At 40.9% G+C, this 16,430-nt stretch overlaps 1 protein-coding gene across 1 annotated transcript; it reads right to left on the reverse strand.

Moving 5' to 3' along the window:
- Window positions 1-7,356: 7,356 nt before the first annotated feature.
- Pburs (bursicon subunit partner of burs) lies at window positions 7,357-15,531 on the reverse strand. Its single transcript, XM_022840879.2, has 2 exons — window positions 15,198-15,531; window positions 7,357-14,872 (listed from the first exon to the last, which is right to left on the reverse strand). The coding sequence occupies exons 1-2, from the start codon at window positions 15,489-15,491 to the stop codon at window positions 14,714-14,716; spliced, it is 453 nt and encodes a 150-aa protein (XP_022696614.1). The 5' UTR covers window positions 15,492-15,531; the 3' UTR covers window positions 7,357-14,713.
- Between the last annotated feature and the right edge of the window lie 899 nt (window positions 15,532-16,430).

Raw genomic sequence — 16,430 nt, forward strand, 5'->3', positions numbered from 1 at the left:
TAATGTTAACGATATTTCTATTGACTTTGATATTGATCAGCCTCCAATTGCGATTGCTTTGTATTTATCGTTTAGAAAAGCCTAAGATTGTATCGATTTGGTTGAACACATCGTGAGAAAATTAAGGTCATGGTTTGTTATATTATATAAACCCAGAAATATTATGAACTTAAAGTCCGTGAAACCACGTATTTTTGATTCATGTACCTGCACCTAAACTACGAAATACTGTTACATGACGCAAGTACCTACTTTGTGTTATAGTCTAATTGTCTTTTTTTTTTTTAATATCTAGAAAGCATGCTCTATTCAAGTTAGGATATGTGATTATATCACAGATCACACCTTGATGGCGCACACACGTACACTGTTACTATTTGAGCAACGGGGAAATCGCTTGCTCTAGGGAAAAAAACACTAACACAACCCCTATCAGGCCCTATCGATCCTAGTCGACAGGGAAAATAACTAGCTGTTATCCACAGAACCTGTTGCCGATATTACACCTATGGTCAGCACACAACGACACCCAGATAATTGTTATATTATGCTACCAAAAAAATAGGATCTAGTCCTAGCGAACATAATTCGTCCTGCCACGGAAAACGATGATACCTGTTTAAAAAATGTTTATCGCATCTTTTTAATGACTGTTTTTTTAATATACGGAGGCGTAATAATAATAACGGGAAATAATATAGAAAACGTCAACTTTTCATGAAATTTTTTTGCCAGTGGACCTGTAGTAGGAACTGTGTGTTTTTTTTTTCCCCTTATGCCTATTGTCCTGCATCATCCCTTTGGCAAAAGACGCTGCACATTTTTTCTGGTAGTGTAGCTAAGGTCATATGCGGAATAGCACACCTAATTTTGCGGCCTCACTGGTCGTATAATGGGAGCGATTGTGAAGCTAGCGAAGTTATTACAAATATTATAGACAAATTTGTTTTACAATATATTAGTTGAACGTTCTTGTAACGAAGCAAATCCTGTCAGTAGTAACTTCTACCTCAATCCCAAGCCCAGCGTCTCGCTTAGGCTGTGTCGCATGAGATTTCGGCCGCACTATCGACGGCTGGTGGAAAGGAATTTGCGTAAACGAAGGCCTATTTAGGACGCAGATAGCGTAAATTAATGACCAATTAATAAAGTTCTACGCTGTCACAGATCTAAAAATAATGTTTGACGATATCTAAAAAAATGCATGAACACCGCGGTGGTTTGATATTTTTCTAATTTACTTATAGATTTTTTCATTGATACTACATTTATTCTTGTCATATAATTTCATTAGGTGCAATATATTTCATGGTATCGGCTACACTTATTGCACTAAGAAAGTATTATGAGAATGTGACGTACTGTATTAGCTCGGTCTGAAGAAAATCCTAAGAAAAAAATTTCCTTGGCTATTGAGATAATTTGTTTTGGATTTCTATTATCTTCCTCTACCGTTTAAGCAACGCACAAATCCTTCGACAAAGGAGACATTTGCAGAGGCTATCTATATATATTTTTTTACTTTTACTTTATATATATCTACGCGACATTGAGTTCCAATTTTTGGTGCTATTCTCAATAAAACGAAATATGAGAAGATAGCGATGAAAAATCATGTGGTTTAAAAATCATATACTAACTCGAGTAGAAGCCAGCTGCTGACGAAGGTATGTATTCATTATGATAGACAGGCACCGACTGCTTTACAGCATTGGAGAAACACTGTCTACGAAGAAAGTTCATTTATGAACCGTTGTTCCTCACCTGAATGGCCAGCGACAGTGACAGAACGAACATAAAAATGTTCCGTCACAGATATGCAGCTATACAATAATGACCCACCCAAGCTAATATGCCTCAGCCAAAAACAAACAAATTGGTAATCTACGTTTCGATTTCATTCTGTGCCGTGTGCTTGCGGCTGATCGAACTGGCTCAAATGGTAGGGTTCATGAAGAACTAAGGAACCTAGTTTTTAGGAAGACTTTCAGTGCTACTATATGTCATACGGTGCGAAATTGGATGATGGCCAATTGCAAGTTTAGCCTACAAAAAAAACGAATAACACGTCGCGTATGTTTTAAGTGTAACTTCAAACGTTACACATGGAGCAAATTCATGGTTAAAAGTTACAGGTAGGAACATATACTGCTGTCGGACTACACCGTCCTCTAAAAAAAAGTATGATCTTTAAGAAACCTGTAGAGAAATAGTGAAAAGTGAACGCCTTTAAACTGTTTGATTACATCATGCTCTTTCTATAGCTTGATAGATAATTTCATCACGAATAAAAAGACATTAGACGAGAGTGGTGTTGCCACAACACGCCAATTGATAGGAGGTAAGCAGTTTAAATCTGGGTCAATCTGCTCATTGCGTTCGCTCTCATGCTTTCCGATTTATTTCCGTTCCTTCCACCCGCTCTGTCTGTGCGAAAGCGGCGGACTTACCTTTCGGGGAGGTAGGCCGTCTTGTTCCATTCGATTGGAGACTTGCGGGCTGCTGTGCAGGTGCAGCTGTTGCAAGCCGCCGTGATGACGTGAGGGCCGGTGGCGCTGATGGTAGACAGCTAACTGAGGGCAGTTATCAGGGGTCGCGTTGGCACTTGGAGTCGTCGCCGACGTCGTCGTAGGCGTCGAGTTGTTTTCGCCTAAAGGGGAATAGTGGTGCAGATCATGATCATTTGCCTGCCTTGTAACGCCCATCTGCTGTCGATTGTTGCCTAATTGAAGTTGTTGTTGTTGTTGTTGTCGTTGAGGCAGCTGGTTATGATGATTGTTGTATTGTTGTTTGTGATGTTGCTGTGGCTGCGCGATGTGGTTTTGATTTTTCACTTTGTTTTGGCTGTGCCCGCTCCGGCTTCGGGACGGCGATGCGATCCGACGCAATATAAGACGACGAGACGCTAACGAATTTACAACGTCGTTCTCGTCACCGAGCTCCCACTCGTCTGCCGACCTATAATAATGATAATGAAGAAGCGGCAAGGCAAAATTATAAACGTGAATTTGAGGAAACCGTACGGGAATTAAAAACAACATAAGTGTTGATAAAACTATTATATTTGACAACAACAAAATCAGGATCAGGCAAAATTTTCTTATATACGTTAAGCTTTCTTCATTTAGGCACTAATTGGTTTGCAAATAAGCAGCAGGCCTGCACTGAAAAGCAGCGTTCTTTTACACTGTAAATCTACTTCTAATAAGAAGAACTAAACTTACGGCAGGACAAATCCTTGGCCCAATTTAATTCCCAAGCGTTAGCCGCCTATTCCCTTTCTACGTAACGATTACAATTAGGTAGACGATAAGGCCTTTGCAGAGGTGTCGGTGCCAAGAAGTCTCTGAAAAGATTCGCCTGCGTGCGCAGGCACAAGCATCTAATTTACCTTTGTGCTTGGAGCGTCGATACGTTGTTTTTGTCCCTAAGACATCGCGACATGCCAATCACCCTCTCGTTCTCACTCTACATGTATCGAAAATTTAATAAAAGTTTGAAGTTCAACCTAATTTCCGCAGGTAATATCCGCAGGTCATGGCGACAATTAGAAATCATTAATCAGAATCTGGCAGCCGGATCACCTCACGTATAAAGTATTGCTGCTGTTAAAATGTTCGAATGAAAGGAAGTAAACATTAGCTAGCAAAATACTTTAGGAACAGACGAGGCCCATTCCTCCGTGTGTCAGCCGTCAAAGAAATCGGCAGATCTGCTGTAGTCCGCCCCATCTGCACTTGGCCTAACAGTCGAGCCTGCTGAGCTTATGTGTCAACTGATTCGTGTTTCCTGCATTTCCTTCTACGCAGTCGAATAACCATCCTTTGCCGTTCGTGGAGTATGTCTTATTTTTTTTTTCAGACGCCAACTAAAAAGCGGGGCAGCCATATCCGGATGTCAACACTACCGAATGGGTGGCAATAGTTCGTACATACACGGAAAGGTAGGGGAATCCAGGGGGAAATCATCGCCCCTGTGCAATAAATTCAAAAAAAGTTATTAATGAATTGCATTACTGTTTGTTCCATTGTTCATAACAGTTTCTGGGTTGGAGCTTTTGCAAGGCATTTGAAAATTAAGTTCTGTTTGTTGTACGATACAATGTATCGCTCAGTCCAACGTTGAGCTTAAGCTTTTTCGTATTGTGACCTATTAGAGTTTTAGACGCTGCGGTAATAAAACTTGCCCAGAAATGCTTGAACATGAAGATAACGTAGATCATTAATTGCTCGATGGATTTGTATAGAAAAACGTTTCGAAGATAATTCGACTTATCGATTCTAACTAGATTAGTGAGGCCGTCGTAGGAAGCTTGATAGATATTTTAATATGTATATATATATGGGTCCAATAGAACGTCTGATATACTACGTACGTATGCTGGCATATGCGCTTCAAGCAATATTCCATCAATGCGGTCAGTTTCCTTCTATACAAAGCAGTTTTCGTCATACACTCACTTTTAGATAATAGTGGTGCCATATGTTACCCAAAATTCAGCTACTGGAATTGATTCACGTCTTATCTCATCAATATCAGATATCTGATATCGATAGAAGATCTCAATAAAAAAATATATATACATCTATATATTTTATTGAGAGCAAGATCATTCATACTTCCAAACGAATCCTTCTTATTCCTTCGTGAAGCAAGTAGGACCAAAGACAATCAGCTTTCTGGCGAAAAATGTTGTAAGCATTAAAAATAAGCCTCGCTCGTACACACTTACAAACGTTCCTTTTTCAAGGACTCGAAATGCCGTCATAAATACTTTTGCTGAAATTCGTATTGCTCTAGAAAATACAATTGTACGGGTTTATATAGTGGTTCAGTTTCATACAAGGGATTTACATTTTGAACGCGCTTCCCACCCAAAGCTACGTTCCTGTTTCAATGATGAGGTGAAATTAATAGCTAAAGAGCATCAATAGTTCAGTTCTGCCATCATAATTTGAAAGCTGGCTATGTCAGATCCTATAATAAGAAATTGTTGGGAAGAGAGTACAAAATAGGAATGTGAATTTGTCATTTGTTGTTGATGGGAAAAATGCAGGTCTGACAACGTTCGCTTTTCATTGCCCCATAGCCTATCGCAAATCTGTAATTTTTCAGGCCAACTTGTCAATTCGACAATAAAATAAAATGATAATATGGAAAATTGTACTGCGCTAGAAGCAGTTCAACCTCCCAATAATAAACTTTTACCACAAGAAAGGCACTTGTTGGCTAGGACAGTTGAGCCGTAAGTATGAGCAAAGTAGACTTTTGTTATTGGTTAAGTGGCTAAAAAATTGCAGGTGTGCAGAAAAAAAAAGCACCCAGTCATAGTAGAGCTAAACAAAGCACTACAGCACGATCGTTTGATGTTAACCATTTGTTATGGATGCTATATGCCTGCTTTTTGTACATTGCTTGCTCTCCGTAGAGGAAAAACGGCCACTGTACAATCTTCAGTCTTGATAATCTTGGGACGGGACACCGATTCAGATGAGTAACAGCTTTCGTCGATCGGATACAATAAGGAACCCCAAATTTTTGCGTGGATTAACTGTAGCTAGACAGTCGGAACTCCATCATGAACAGCGTTTGCAAAATGCACGTGCCCTACTACAAAGGTACATGCGCTATGAGATGTGCGTACTTAGAGGTGCACCGCTTAATTCTAGACGCTCTTTTATTCACTGTATCTAGACGTAGAATACAAATACAAAAATAACAGCTTCATATTTTTTTAAGCTAGCCACTTTTTAAACGTGCATGTCTTAAAAAAAATTAGTACCAGGAATACGGATGTGCTTTAAAGGGTTTAAAAGAGAACCCCGCAAAGTACGCGGTTTTTATCTTGCGACAGTAAGTGTTTCTACCGATATACGCGTCTTCAATATGAACGAACTTTTATAACTTATAATTTTTATAAAGGCACACAACATTAGTCATGAAAATCTTGGACGTTTTATTAACAATGTCAACAGCCGAACCGAATGACCCAAAATCTACTCTCGCAGGAACTCAACCTGACGCTACCTACGTAACTGTTGGGGCGTCGGCATCCGGCCCGGCTGGCGAGGCAGAGAACCCGAAGGCCAGTTTCGGCCATTTGATCAAGTAAGTTTGCCAACCAACTCGTACTACTGTTAAATGGAGATCCGGACCAACAGAAAGTGAAACGATTGTAGTAAGTGCAAAGGCTCACAGTAACAGCTTTATTTGGCCTATGTAAACCCTTGAAGCCGTCAATTTCTAATTAGAAAAAAATGGTCCGTACGTTTCCAATATACGAACCACGCGTGCGATCTAGTGCTAGGCAGCCATATATGGCTCAGATTCGTTTAGTAGTCTTGAAGTGATATTATCAAGCAGCGAGAACGAAATTCTCGTAGAATCTGCAAAGCGTAATACTGTGGAAATTCAATTACTTATTCACAAATTAGTTGCTATCTCGGAAATAGAGAGAAATACAAACACGAATATTTTGAAGCTGCTTTGGAGCTTTAATGGCATAACTTTTTTATTGTATCACAAAGATCCAGCCATTTCTTTTATTGACACCCAGTCACTTTCAGTGTACTACATTTTTTTTCTGTTTCCCTAGGCACATGTTAAGCCTGCGACTGTCGCATAGCCAAAGTCCTCACTAAATAACTAAGTGCCGCCGCACACAAAAAAGGCCCGCACAGATATTGTCCTTCATCTAATATGCTTTTCTCAATGGCAGACGATCTTGCCAGGTTTTAGAGGACACCCCTTGAGAATTCGACGAGCGTTTCAACAGCTTCGACAATAAAGATTCGCCAAGTAAGCAAAGAAAGTTCTACGCTTCGACAATTTCGTTCCTCTATAACTTACGAGCACTCGGTTGTCGTAGCAAAGCTTGAAGTCGATGTTTAGGCGAGGTAAATGAACGGTGCATGTGCCGAACGATCGGAAGCAACTTCAATTCATTAAAAAGAATATTGTTGAGTTATATATAAGTTAAATTTTAAAAAAAGCATAATATAATTAACGTACATGATACACATCCACTTTGACAGGATGGATAGGGAATGATTGTTGCCTGGAAACTCGACTCAACTAACGAAAATGGCTTTACGCATGTATCGAGCCTATACCGCTGACAGTTATACACAAGATTTTATTACAATTTACCCTCATTAGAAGTAAATAGGACTGACGATGGCAACAATATCATGTTGTCCCTGTAAAGAACTTCGCACAAGATAGGTTCTAGAATCGTTGTATCCTTAGCTACCTAGGTCTAATTGATATTTTGTTTTCTTCTTCGCATACTTTCCTACGCATAAAACGGTCCAGTTAGTTACTTAAAGAATATGAATGGAATTAAGCAGACCATGAGCCGCATTATCGTTCCATGTAAGTATATTGTAACGTTTCGTTAAGCTCTGTAATCAGAGCAAATACGCACGCACATACAAAGTCTGTAAAGGAAGGCACGCTCGTTCATTTCAATTCATTCAAATCTTCTTCAATCAATCAAACAAACTGGTGCCATCCGATTTAGCTCATAATCTTCTTCGATGACGAAGGTGATATCGTACTTCAACGTTTCGGGTTGTAACCCGAAACGTTGAAGTACGTTAGCTTATCTAGGATTAGCTAAGTGTATGTATATATAGTGTTTATGTAATAACTTCGTTCATTTGCTACGTATTGAACTTAATTGGTTTAGAAACTTACAGAATGAATAGTATTTGGACACCCAGTGCATACAGTAGAGCTCGACGACGATCTTGCCTAATAAGTATGTTGTAGTATTGAAAAACGGTTCGGCATAAATTAAATATAGTAGCTTAGTTATTGTTTTAGGTCATTATGAAATGTTTACGCGGAGTTTATTTGACTGAAAATGGCCTAAATTATGGTGCAGACGAATGATTTAACGCACTGTAAGAAAACGTTCCTCCTGTCTCATGAGCAGCTTCGATGTATTAGATAGTTATACATAAGGATATTCAATAACTGAAGTAGAACGGAATTCAAATCGAGTAGGGGGAGCGCGGTTCCGACTCACCCTTAATGGGATTTTAGTAAGAAAATTGCTGTGAGTTATGGGAAATCAAAAAATTTGGGTGGTTTACTAAACTAAGTTTGACCTTAATAATAAAACAATGTACAAATCGGTAACCGATTTACTATTGAAAGCAGCCTGAGTTGTTAGTTGAAAAGACCTTAGAAAAAAATTCTGAACTTAGATTACTTCGGTAAAATTCATAAGATAGACGTTTGATCAATAAACATGAATCAGAAAAAAAACACGTGGAGATATTGGTTTTTGCATTGAATCGCGGCTTGTAATGGAAAATTCACTTTTTACGATAATTGGAAGCCATGATAGTGGTAGGTAGCAGTAACTGGACCGGGTAGACATATCCCCAAAGCCTTTATAAAGCTTTAATGTATGTCTGTCCTTTTTAGTCGATAACGGCTAAAGAATATTGTTAACAATTGAAAGAGACGATATACAGGGTTCGCTTTAAGTACCCGAACCTAGTGAACGAAGCTAAACCGCTAGTACACCTATACGACAGGTGTATTCTGCTAGTGTGTAAAGGCATCGAGTAGTATCGTTGCACAAGACCGATTTACAAAAAGAGTGCCCCGGAATAATGATCGGTAGTTGGAGTTGTATTAGGCCGATCTTCTTCGCCGTTTTGGCAGCTACGGGAAAGGCTGGCGGAGTGCGTCTTTGCGTGGACGATCTTCCCATCTTTTTGCCCGATTAGGATAGTGATGCCGGATATATTAAGGGTCAATGCGGAATCGATCGGTGTGGAAAACGTTTCAGGGTAGGTAAGCTCTTTACTTCGCCCTCTCTATCCGCTTGCCAATGTCTGCCTCTCTTCGAATTACGTGTAGTCGTGGTCTAGGACTGATCATGAGCACCGGGCTACTCAAGGTTCCACAAGGTGTCGCTGATTACTGACTTGAACAGGTGATCCCTTTGTCTTTTCACACATATATTAATTTTCACATATTACCGTCATCTGTCAAATATAAAGCAATACAATCTGCAGTTGAACAGAGGGCCTATTACCAATGTTATCCTTGATTTGTGCGTTTTTTTTTAGCACAAAAAAATTCTTCACTAAACACGTTTTATCCACATTAGTTCATACGTTTTTTTTCAAGGAAATCAGTCCAGAATTTAGAATGCTGTGTGAGGATTTCTATTGTAGCATACTCATTTGGCTGTTTCTGCAGATCGACCTTCACATTACGCAGAGGGAGAACGAGCCATATGGTTCCGTTTATTTTTCGTCAGTATCAATCGAGAAGTACATTTATAAGATTGCTATCTATTGTCAAGGGGTCGTAAGTACAATTGGAGTACGCCTTTAATCGATTAGTTTCAACGCTTTTGGACACAGCAGTGTTATACGCTTATGTTGCTGAAATTTATTCGGTCGCTAAAATGTAAAATGAAAAAAAAACGCAGAACAAAGGCATTATCGCTTCCTTACTCATATCGGAACGCTAAGAGCCTTTAACGGCGTGCATCGCTTATTGCTTAAGGTCGTGCACAGACAGTAATAATTGGTAATCGTTTGTCGTCTAGCAGGTAATGACAGCGCCAAGGCGGTCTTAAGTTAGCGAAGGTACGGGCACACTTGACTAATTGCCACGAAGTGTTGATTCCTGAGCTTCGAAATCGACTGTCTTAGTATATCCGCTTGAAGGGCGTAGGAAGGAGATCTGAACGGTGTTTATCAGCGAAGAGTCCCCCATTGTCTGCTTTATAGTGCAACGGTAATATGTGCGTCTAATAAGCTTAAAAACACGTGAGATGGGCTAGATTGGAAACCCAGAGTATACATGGTGGGAGTCATGCACGGCTTAACGCAGCATCGTACCGCTCTATGTACAACTCATAATATTCAATCCATCGATTGGAAGCATCGATATTAGTCATAACAGACCATTATCGCTCGTTGACTATTTATCAGAATTACATTTTCGGTGATTGGAGCTCAGCATCCTTAGCAGTGAAAATGTTTCAAACAAAATTATTTTGAAAAATTGGTAAAGCGCCGATATGATTTAGATCATTAAATGTAAGAAAAAAGAAAAGGAAATTGTTGGAAAGCTTCTCAGTAAGCAAGGGCTAACTTCGTTCGATCTTCACATAATCGTATATCTAGCTGGATATTTTCAACAGTATAATGTTAGTTTAAAACGTTCGTTTGAAATCAAGAAGATATTCATGCAAAAGATGCTATGCTACCATACTATATGTGAGAGAGCCCCAGCTAAAATCGAATTAGGTTCAAGCAGTGCTTCATAAGATATCGTCATGATTTCTTCTATCTGCCCATCATCGATGTTAAGGCTTACTTTTCGACCGTGTCAAATTGATATATCAAAACTTTACTGCCATGCTTATAGTATGTGCTCATAATTTTTTGCATTGCAACAATTTGAGTGTTAAAATTTACGCAACGTAAATCTCACAAAATGTACGCCTCTCTGTTTTGCCTACGTGAACGTGTCTATAACGTGCTATTGTATTCAACCGTCTGCCTGATCGTGCGCACGTTCAATTCATAATGCACTCGCTCACGATGTTACTTAATACTACCAACACATTACGGAAGCATTCACTAAGGCCTGAAGCATATTCAAATCTTGTACTACTATCCTATAGTACTTGAATCCTTTGCAGCTCGAAAGTCGGTCCATCGTTCGTGATAAGATAGCCTTTGGAAGCTGTGTCCTAGCGGCTGGACCTAGCGTCACCCGTAAACATTTGCTCTAAAGCTAACTTTAGGTCAAGCTCGGATCACTTTAATGACTAGAAAAGTTTCTACAACATTACAGCTTAAAATAACATCTCTTCGATAAACTAACATTATTATTATTATTATTGGGATTTAGACAGGGGCCTTTGCCATTCCGGATAGCAGATAGTGAGTGAATCCACGTAGCACACTTTATAATACACATATTATTAGACCGCTGCATAGGTACAGTGCGTTTTTTTCCAGTTTCTTTCTAAACAAAATTCACGCTTTCCGCTGGCCGAAAAGCCTTTTTCCCCCCTATAATCGCACCGTCCATCGTTTTGTCTCGGCCACAGAATTTTACCTCGCTTCTAATTGTTGATGCGGATAAATTCTTTGTCAAAATGCGGCGATTTCAAGATTCTAGAAGGAATACAAACCGTACTAAGGGTAAAAACAATGATAACATAAAATCCAAGCATATTACATTATATTTTTTTTTGTATAAAGATTGATTTTGATTTAAAAAAACGAAAAGCTTTATTGGAAAGTAAGAAACGGTCGTTGTTTACCTTCTAATCGGTTGTGACAACATTGTCATTGTTGTCTACTTCGCATTTTATGAAATGGCGAAATCGTTGTGCCTTAAAAGGTCTACCTAAGCTCTCCGATCTCGGGATAAGACCTTGTGAATTATACAAGCCAGACAAGAACAATTTCTATTTATGTGCAACTCTTGATCTTTTGTAGAGGGCAAGCTGGAAAATTATTTCTACAAAAGAAAAGCCATCAATACTCCTCGGCCAATTTAATGTTTCGTATTCGCGTAGATGATGGCATATGGTACAACCAGTAGAAATTTGTCCGATTTAACCGCGTGTTAGGTATTTCAACGTCGTTAACAGGCAGTAGCACAAATTCAGACAGACAGGCACGCAGGCAGGCTATAATAACTGCGGGTTCGCGATGACTGTGAAACCTCGCGGAAACTAATAATTAACACTCTTTCGATTCTCTCGGATTAACAGTTCAGAAATACCTATCATAGTGGATACGCAGATTGTCACTTACTTTTTGCTTGCCTCATTACGATACGTTTCCCTCACTTCACTTCACTTATTGTGTATCGGGGGCTGACAACATTATAGGTACGTATCTATAATGTTGTCAGCCCCCGTCAGACGCCATCGTTGGCGGACGTAATTCAAAGTAAAACAGGTGTCGCAGAGCATTTTTGCTTGTCATGCCACGGACTACTTTGACAGTCGCCAGTCGCGAAGGGGGTCGAATTGAAAAGTGTTTCAAATTCGAATAGATATGCCTTCCTACCACAGCCCGCTAATTCATTCCTGTAAGAAAAAAGGGGTGGCTTCTTGCCGATAGCAAATAGCCTACCCTCGCTAAAATCGCAGTAGCAGTGGATACTGCGGCGTGAAGGAAAATATTGCTCTTCTTCTTTTCGTAGGCGAATATTTTGCCCTTGCACAGTCGCAGTAGCAGGAGCAACAGCAGCAGACAATGCCAACGTACTTTGCCCGAGGCATTCTACCCTTCGTGATATTATTGTTGCCTGAAACAAGCAATCTTCAGTTTTGTTGCATTTTCAACTTCTTCTATGGATCCGTTCTTTTACATCTTTTTGTCATATTCTTCTGTCTTCTCCGCTACAGAAAAGAAAATCGGGTGACGCACACCGACTTCAAAACGACTACACCCTGCCCTGCCGTTTTTAAAGCGACAAATCCTCAATGGTTGATGCCAGCTTTCCTGTATCCAACAAGAGCAATAGCAGCAGCAGCACAAAGACATTGAACGTCAAAGAGTCGATGTACCTAAATAGCCCCCGTTGCTTGTCTTTCATCTCAAACGAACACAGTATTTTCTATGGAGGTACTTATTTTACGGGTAATATATCCTCGATTCAGTTTCAAGCTCTAACATTTAATAAAAAAAATGTCTAACTCAAATGAGCGTATTCTTGTACACTAATCATCGTATTTTTTTTTTGCAAAATTTACCTTACGCTACGACAAACAAAATTTGCTGTCCATCTTCCACTCCGATTAGATCTGGGTTGCTTTACAACCTTTAGCGGTCGCATCACATTCCAGATGCGCAATAACCAATGACTGTGGAGAAGGCAGGCTGGTCGAGCCGTAATCAGACCCAATTACGACCCGGCAAACGATGGTTCGATCTCAAATCGTTTAAAAGGTCGAATACGATCATGACAGCGACGCCAACGCCAATTAAAAGCGTGAAACGGGCGTCTAGGTCCAACAATTTGTTCGTCGGCAAAAGTCTTACTTGAAGCGCTTCGTTCGTCCGGCATCATACTCTCTTTCCCGAGGGCTATTTGGATGGAGTTCCTGATGGAAGCTTTCTTACCTGCATCTCATCACCACTTTGAAAATTGTAAACGGAACGACATACAGTTTTGCAGAAAAACACCTTTAAGTTGTCCCGTAAGAATTTTTTCTGCGCATTTTACATTGTTTTGGTTATAACGTTAATCGAAATTATTAGATGCATATATATAACATCTTTGATTGTCCCTTTTTAGGGTTCATCGTAAACAAAAATAAGTTATTTTACATTATTGGAAATATATTATGAAGTTGTTGAATATTTCTATTGAATCAGCTGATAGTAAAAGTAATAAATTGCTGCTAGTTCGGTAGCTTTCAAGGCACAAAAGGTCCACCTGTGACTCCATACATTTTCGGTCACTGCCAAATGCCCTAGTCTTTCGCATTTTCGTAGTAGTGACGAAGCGCACGCTCGATCACATCGGTGCAGGGGCTGAGCTACTACTCTTCGAGACCAAGAGCTGTCTTTTAGCCCGATTCCGCTCAATTGTAGGCCATAGGGAACGCAGCCAAAAACGCGGAAGCGTGGATTGCCAGCAAGGGCGGACGAGTTGACAGGCCTTTCTCGTTGAAACCGTTAGCTCCGCTAATGGCGCCAGGTTCACGCGGACGACGGCGCCAAAAGAAGGGAACGAAAGGGAGGGCTCGGTCACAAAGGACTACTAGCTCTGTCTGCAAACGGAAGCTTCACGTATAAAAGGAATCAAACGAATGCCCAACGAGGAACAAACGAACGTAATTGTTAGGGTCAGATTTTGAAGACCTTGAAGCCGGGAAGGCATCGGCGCCGTATTGCAATGATTAATCGAAGTACGGAAGTGCCAACGAAAAATCGAACTCCTCAATTGATTATTGTCATACTCGTACAACACCTGCATCTGGTTACATCAAATTGATTCAGTAACATTTCTGATGTTTTGATAATTATAAATGTTGTAAGCGGACCATACCTATTGATAAGTGTGGTCCGCTTACAACATTTATAATTCTCTTAACTTTCATTTGTTTTTAACGTTCATCATCGAATGGACACATTTGGGTTTTTTTTCTCGTAGTTTAAAGTACTCAGTGTTTTTCTCAGGTCTTCACTTTCCCTCAAGAATATTTATTTGTTCATGTTTCATTCAGTTTGTTTACATCATTCTGTTATTGTTAGTTATTTTTCGTCAAAAGCCAACAACAATCACGTAAATACACGTGTATGTGACCGGTTTTCCTTTATTCCTTATATTACCGGTTGTCATTTGTCTCATATCTTAGCTATTTCACATGCATGATTCCCTACCTCTCAATCCACTTGTATATGTGGATCCTTACTGCCCAAATATCACGGTAGCGTATTCCTGTGAAATCTCAGTATTGTATCTTACGAAACGGGAGTGGCGGTAGCAATGGTGCTGATATTCACTATGCTACGATGCTCGGCGACTTTCTGCCGAAAGCGTGTGTTGCCTCTCGCGTGTCCACTGTTACTGTCGCCGACGGCCAATGCGGATGTTGCAGATCCAGTCCTGTTGTTCTATTTCTCATTCATAGATAGATGGTGGTGAGCGGCTGGCTGGGTGGGTCTGTGCAAAGGGGGGGACGTGACAGTGGGATGAGGATTTACAGGGTGCAGGGTACGCAGGTACAGCCGATGGGCACTCTAAGTTGCAGCTGCATGGCCCCCAACGGGCCGAGAATGCGCTCACCGTTAACGTCATAGCACTGGTCTAGGAGAACGTCACGGTGCTCCATCTGGGTTTCGCGACAACAGTTGCATTCCTGGAAAGCGATGCCACGATAATGATACGCGACTGCACGAATGTATTCACACATATCGACCATCATCATTATGTACCGCTGTGCACGAACGAGGTCATACATATATGGCCGTATCGATATGACTGGATACGATTTTTAATGAAAATGAGGGCGCTAAAAAGATACCAGAAAAAGATCACTGATAAATTACTTGGTCGAGCGTCTTCAAAGCTCTTCGACCACAAGCTCGATAACGAGATCACAGGCCGCGTCTATTTACGTAACCGCCACTTCCGGTCCTATTGTTGGTGGTAACTGAAGTAATGAGGGCTGTTACTGGACGTACCTTGTGAAAGCCGTGAGGTGCAGAGAGGCTGGGCTGGACTTGGGAGTTGCAGGTGCCTTCGCATTTCGTAACTTCAACGCTTCCCTCGCAGCTCCGAAGGGGGTTGCCGAAATCGTCGTTTTCTTCACGACTGATATGGATCTTCGTCTGCACGGAGCGACACGTCTGCGCCATGGCAAATGGCTCGTTCAGAAAATTTGCTTTAACGACGCTGGTCAACGACGGTACCCTGCACATTAGCGTGAATACCAGGACAGCGAGTGTCGGCAGCGATGCGAGAGTACGCCGGGCCATCTTGCCACCCGCGCCCGCGTCTCTCCGGTGATCGACTGAACGCTTGCCCCATAGTTGCACAGTTATATCGGGTTGCGGGAGCGAGAAAAAACTCGTTGATTGCAATTACCGCAAGCAAGCACCAGGACGTGTACATGGGAAAGGGTACGTTCGTTGTCTACGGCCGTGGAGAACGATTCGGTTGGCGCGGCAGCGCCTGCATTCGGCCTATCTGGCTAAACGCATAGCAACTGGAGATTCTCAGCAGGTGAAAAGAAGTCATTGAGAGAGACCGGCGCGGGCTGCTGCTTAGTCCTAATGGAAAAAGCATGCCTACAGCAACAGCGAAACTCAACTATATGAACACATCTGTATGGTCGACCTCGGTTGGCGACTTCCGTTCTGCAAAAGTAGCTAGATTACCTATATCTGTACAAGCATTAATTTAGCTGTTGTCGCTCGAACGGGATTGCCACATGAGCATGGTATAGAAACCTAGTCGTCCTACAATATGACGACTGGAGCACTTCGAGGACCGTATTCGCGACGCGGCCGAGAAGTCGAGGTGGGGAACACATACAAGGCCATAGAAGTTAACTTAATCACCTGCTTAGCAGAAACAACGTTTCTCGACTGATTCTAGGGCGGTCCCTAAAACTGAACAGTCAATTCCGCTTGCCTGATAGAGTCCTTGAGGCAACGAGCACTACACACCTTATTTGCGTGCAGCTGAGTTCAGATCGATTTCAAATATTCTTTTATATTTCCTTAAGTGCAGTTGGAACTTTTGTTATATATTGGTCAGTTTCGGGTATTTTTTCTCTTATCTAAGCATTTAAAGTTATATTATTTCCACTTGATTGAAAGCTGGCAAAAAACAGAAGTGAGATTATATTATACACTAAGAAACAGACAAATTCTATTGAGAGAAATCGTCTTTTTCGTTTTTACGAGCGTATT

This window comes from Varroa jacobsoni, unplaced genomic scaffold (assembly GCF_002532875.2).
Source record: "Varroa jacobsoni isolate VJ856 unplaced genomic scaffold, vjacob_1.0 scaffold_895, whole genome shotgun sequence".
In the NCBI taxonomy this organism is placed as follows: Eukaryota; Metazoa; Arthropoda; class Arachnida; order Mesostigmata; family Varroidae; genus Varroa; species Varroa jacobsoni.